Source organism: Triticum dicoccoides, chromosome 6A, assembly GCF_002162155.2.
Source record: "Triticum dicoccoides isolate Atlit2015 ecotype Zavitan chromosome 6A, WEW_v2.0, whole genome shotgun sequence".
Classification (NCBI taxonomy): Eukaryota; Viridiplantae; Streptophyta; class Magnoliopsida; order Poales; family Poaceae; genus Triticum; species Triticum dicoccoides.
This window is the reverse complement of record NC_041390.1, coordinates 61,055,939-61,061,802: the sequence shown is the minus strand read 5'-3', so window position 1 is coordinate 61,061,802 and position 5,864 is coordinate 61,055,939. Positions and strand designations below refer to the sequence as shown.

At 42.7% G+C, this 5,864-nt stretch overlaps 1 protein-coding gene across 1 annotated transcript; it reads right to left on the bottom strand.

The window, feature by feature from the left end:
• Nucleotides 1–691: 691 nt before the first annotated feature.
• On the bottom strand, nucleotides 692–4,524 carry LOC119315105 (protein SAR DEFICIENT 1-like). The gene is made up of 7 exons (XM_037589780.1): nucleotides 4,406–4,524; nucleotides 3,719–3,794; nucleotides 2,723–2,775; nucleotides 1,804–2,318; nucleotides 1,471–1,631; nucleotides 1,204–1,392; nucleotides 692–1,128 (listed from the first exon to the last, which is right to left on the bottom strand). The coding sequence occupies exons 1-7, from the start codon at nucleotides 4,522–4,524 to the stop codon at nucleotides 748–750; spliced, it is 1,494 nt and encodes a 497-aa protein (XP_037445677.1). The 3' UTR covers nucleotides 692–747.
• Between the last annotated feature and the right edge of the window lie 1,340 nt (nucleotides 4,525–5,864).

Here is a 5,864-nt window from a genome sequence, read left to right as displayed (position 1 = left end):
TGTGCACTAGAAGGTCGAGGAACGAGTGTCCAGGTTGAGTTGGCATGAGGGACAGGAAATTCCTCTTGCATCGCTTGCCGCCAATGGGGATCAGTGAGTGCCGCACGCACGGACGTCGGGATTGGTGAGTGGGTGCCACACCAGCGCTAGTGACAACATCGCTGACGCGCCACTGCTAACTTATGCCTGACCAGTACACTTGGCCCCACACACTTATGACGTGTGAAAATGTAGACACACCACCAGTAACCGCCCACACCAACGCTTTTTGGAAAAAAAACTTGTGGGCGTGGATTAAAAGGGGAGTGCCACTAATTAAGTTTGCTTGTGAGAATTTATACACTAGCGAGGCAAGGAGTTTGGTTGCTTCATGTGATGATCTACTCTGAATAATTGGCATGGACTTCGTGTCCTAGGCCATAGAGGGATAGGTGCGCCTTCGTGGCCCGCGTCTTTGTGACCTTAAGACTTTGCGCCAACAATTTAACCGCCGAAGTAAATCTTATGTTTCTGATCCATCTTCCTTTAATCATTTACTAATACCTTGCAAATAAAATTCCATACCTTTATTTGGAAAGACTGCATTTAGGGTGTTCTTAGAGAACAACTAAATTTCCAACTAATGATATAATCTCTATTCACCCCCATCTAGATGCAATACTAGATCCTTCAATAATATTTACACATTTCTCGTTCGTAATGGATCACGAGCATACAACATAGTAACCACTAAAATATAGAGGAAAATTAATCAACTTGATCCCAACAACCGAGGTTTGTAGAGTTGTTCCAGGTGAAGCGGTCATCATCAACGGCTAAGCTTGGGATCCAGTAAATAGCATCACTTGTTGGAATAGCCAATGCAGAATCTAAGGAGTTATTGCTATTAGTCACCATCGCAACACTAGAGGTTGCTGTTCTAGAACCCACCCTGTCTAGATACTCGGCATTTTGAGACCCCGAGCTGATCATGCTTTCATTACTCGCCGGTGTGCATGACGAACTAGGCTTTTCCTCAGGGAATGACGTCAAACCTTCATATGCAGCAAGTGTCATCTCATTTGCCACCACTTCCTCCAATTGATCCCATTGCTCATATGCCATGGAGGCCAATTGGTTCACTTGGGCCTGCAGTTAAGAACAAGGCAAAGCTAAGTGATGACCAAGTTCATATTGCCACAAACTACTTTACGGATGATGTACCTTATGTTCCTGGTGTAGTTGTTGCAAAGAGCATGTCTGGTCTTCAATTCTGGCTGCCAAAATCTCTCCTATGGGGCTGAATATAACATCACACCCTTCAGATTTGAAAACATAGCATTTCCCTCCCATACTACACGTTTTTGCATGATTGAGTGTTGTTCTCCATTGCCGATCTGACATGCCAACGAGCTGAAAATTTGGAACAGATTATAAAAAAAACAATACTATGAAATGTAGTATCTGTATAGTTAAAAATATGATGCTTACGCTTTTTAGCTTATCAGGGTCTATCGTGTGAAGTTTCAAGAAGTCCTGGACATTCTTGATCCCCTCGGACTCCAGTCTCTTATCAATTGGCCCATCTTTTCCGATGTTTTTGAGCCTCCATATATTGTCGGAAAGGATTGGAGGGTAATGCTTCTTGTACACTAGTAAACAAGGTAAATGCATTTTAATGTAGTGTTTACTATTACTCCACATATGTACATGCTAGGGAATATGATATGGCGGAACTCACAGAAAGGCTACGTGTAGTCATGAAACTGACGTTCAACATAAACCTAATCTTAAAGATTGGCTAACCAAGAGAATCATACTTACATTCGCCACGATGATCTTTCACTGTGAAGCTTTCACTCAATGCCTCTTGAATCCTTGGCCCATAATAGCTAGTTGCCATGACGCGCACACCAATTCGGAACCTCCTACTCCTTATCCAACTTGAATTGTCAGTGAAAGCCACATCCTCTATAACAGCCACTCCTTGATTGTTCATTGCTACATTGAGTGTACTACCCACAAGCAGTGGTCTCCTACCCTCTCTGGCCTTCATGATTGCAGCGTTGAACTGATCATTTGTCCACACCATGTCGTCTTCACATCTGAAATCGCCATCTAGGACAAGTACCTCTAGCTTCATTGTTGAAGAGCCTTGGTTAGTGTTTGTTTCTGTGATACGATGGTTGGTTCTAGTATCTATAAGCCAGATTTCAATGGCGTTCTTTGCGGCATCAACTAGCTTGTTGTTGGTGAAGATCGGTAGCATGAGCTTCTTTGCAAAGGAAAGCTTCAACCTAGGCAGAACATCGACTTGTTGGATGGGTGAAGGAAGAGACCTGATGAATGATGGTTGATTTTATCATATAGATATTGCAATCCGATACCACTGAAATTTTTTATGGAACTAGTACATGCATATAATTAATCTTGCTGAAAACTTTTTTCATCGTCAAACATTTTTTTCCAATGTGCGAACTCAAAAAGTAATAGAGTGTTGCTTCTTAATATGTGATGTTTCAAAAAAAAACTCAATGGTGTTAAATTAAGAGAGCTCTATGAATATGTTGCAACCTATTACTATGTAGAATATGGCTGCATGTATTGACTGTAAAAATAGTGTGAACAAAGGACATACTGTGTCAAGAATGACAGTATATTGTGTAAAAAAAAGACAGTATATGACTAAGCAACTGAATACTAGTAGCTCATGATGTAATTAAAGACAGTAAATGTATTATACCTGTATGGTAAGTGATCATGCTGATAAAAGATGTTCTGAATTTCCTCCCGTACCTAAATGTTAACATGAAATAGACACTTAAACATTGCAGTCTAAGCTACTGACGACCGATACTACAACTTAAGGAAACGAAATACATCAGAAATTTGCGAATTCATAAGCAGTTGCTCGCATAAATATGATCAATATTTGTGTAAATGGACTGAATATTTTTGTTATCAGTCATGCAAGAGTGTATGCACCCTAGCTCTTTTCATGCTACCGTGCACTACAGCATATTATGAACAAGCTGAGGCTGAACACAATTTTTCTACTTCTTGGCGGACCTTTTTCTATCTTATTCTTCCTACACTTCCTATAGTGGTGTGTACTTCTCGGTGAACTTGTTTGTCATTTTTCTCTGCACTTCTGTGCGTGGTGTGTACACTCTTTCCGTGATCAAAGATCTGTACCCCCCCAATTCCACACTTCCAATACCAGAACGTCCGCAAGTTGCAGTATGTACTTTGCCACTAATATAACAATCTTACTTCTCTACCAAAATTTTGCACGTGCGTGCATGACTTTCTTTTCACTTGAGTCTTGTACAAAATATTTCGCATCTCTTTCGGATATGTTAAGTTACAAATATCATGATCCCAAGATAGTTTGACCATACTGTTATTCCTCCCCTTGTAGTAACAATTCAACTATTAACGGGCATCCAAAAATTTGGTGGTTTGTTGTGATTTGTGTTTGCACCTACACCATGGAATCTAGCTCACTGGAGTAACTAATCTTTATTTTGTCAAAATTTATTGTTACACCTATCCCTTTTAGAAAAGTGATAGGAATTCGCTATTTCGGCAAATTATCATAATATCAAACGGAGCTATAGAAGATTTAATTAATATCTACGCCATATGTAGAAGTTGATTTAGTGCGTTATTTGATTCTTCAAGAAAAAGTAGGCTAAACAAAGTGAGAACTAAATACATATAGGGTTCTGAATCTTACCACCCTACGAATAACTGGTTCCAAACCAAACACAATTTGTTGGATAGTGTCTGCTGTGACGGCTCTTCTGACGACGCTGCAAAGATGGTCCGGAAAAACTAAAGTAAATATGAAGTTCTTATTTTTTGGGGAAAAAGGCATATACAAAGTTAATTAGCTATCTGGAAAAACACACGTGCAAGCCTGGCATATGGATATGTAGAACGTCTGCGCGTAGAGCATATCATTGGCAACTAAGCTATAAAGTTAATTAAGACAGAGATCTTAGATGGGTTACAACTCTTACTACTACAAACTAGCTTGGGTTTGAGTGAATCTAAAATCGGATTTCATCAGTTTTACAAGAGTTGATGCATGAGATAATGATTAATACATGTAGCTATGATATAAGCTCATGTAGTATTTTCATCTCTTGACCGAAAGATTCTGTTATTAATAACAGGTATCGATTCAGCAAATAAAAGGGGAACAATCGGCTGATCAAATCTCTCATCACCCGCAAAAAAAAAAGATCAAATTAATCTATCGTTAATATATGCAGTTGGGTCGATCCAAAGGAAGCAAGGAACAAACACATATGTAGTTGCTAGCTAAAAGAAAGAAGTCAAGCCACCAAATATATAGCTAGGTCAAGTAAACTGAAAATCATTTCAAAACACGACGATAGAGTCGAGTGAAGAGACTAACGATCTGAAGGAGACTGGGGTGGCCGGCCGTATCCGCCTCGCGCTGTGCCGTTGCTGATGATCGTCCCCTCCGCTGCCCTGCTCGTCGTCTTCTTCCCCCCGCGACCTTCGCACAGACATCTTAGTCTAGATCTCTAACGATCAAAAGAGGGAAACCACCAGGAAGAGCCGAAGAGCTAGGAGATGAAGCTGGCTGCTAGCTAGATGCAGGTAGAAAGCAGGGAGAGAGAAGCATGAAGGAGGCGCCAGAGGCATGGGATGCTCGAAAGGAATGCAGCCTGAAGCCGTATATATAGTGCTGGCCAGCCAGGTCCACGTAGAGAAATTGCTGCGAGCTTTTGTCGTCGACATAAAATAAAACAATTGCGGTGCCAGACGACGACAGAATGCGCTTCGCAGGCTCCGGGAAGGTGGCCGGAAGCCATAGCTAAGCTAGTAGCGCATCGCACTGTTCATCATGTGTGAGCAAGCTAGCTCTAGTCTCTAGAGATTAATTTCAGTGTACATACCAGCCTCCCGGCGGCAACAGTGCACGCGGTGCTGTGCGTCGACAAAGGATACGTGCATGCAGCAACGCAAAAAGTCTTGCTTGGGTTGGTGCAGGGGCAACTTCTCGGCCATGACGAAGAAGACTTGCTCTCTAGTCGTCTCGTGACTCGTCGGTCGGTCGTGCATGTACATACGCGTACCAGACCATGACCGGAAAAAGGAGCTAGAAATCAACGCGACCGGGCCGGAATTCGGTCTTTTGTTCGATGGCAGCGTACGTGTGCAGGGAGACTTTCATATTACTGTACTACTAGTATTTCCATGAGCGTTCCTTCGAAGATCCAGAGAAATTAGGGACAGCTATCGGGTACAGCCGTCCGTCACCTTGTGCACGCGCGCGTAACCATCGAGCCCAGGAGGCCACACCTTCCAAAAAAGTACCACCAAAGGACACCTCCCAAAAGCCGCCACCTTTTTAGTGCCACTACCACCATGATAGCATCGAAATTACGGCTAGCTTCGTAGATGCATTTAGCCGTTAGTTTAGCTAGCTGGATCGACCGGAAGAAATTTTAGCATTTTGGAAGCTGGTTTAGCTGAACTTCATGTCGTTTTCTATGCACCTTCTTAACTCGTGCGACAGATCGGCTCTAGGTGTCATCCGTCCCATTCCAGTAATTGTTGGGGTCTGCCCTACATCGGTGCAGGTAGGCCCAGCGCAACGGTGTCTTCGGTGGCGCCGAACCGGAGTCTTAATTAGCAAATGCCAGATGTGTGGGTTTCACCCTAGTCCATCGTTTCGGTATCGGGTGCCCGACACCGGCCTTCCTTGTTGTTGGAGGCAGGCATTCTACACGAATATGGTTTTGCTCTGGGGAGATATCCATGCTAGAGTCGTATGCCCGGGTGATTATCTCTGCGTGCGTCGTACACCATGAATGGGGATGGAATTTTTAATATCATCGTGTTAG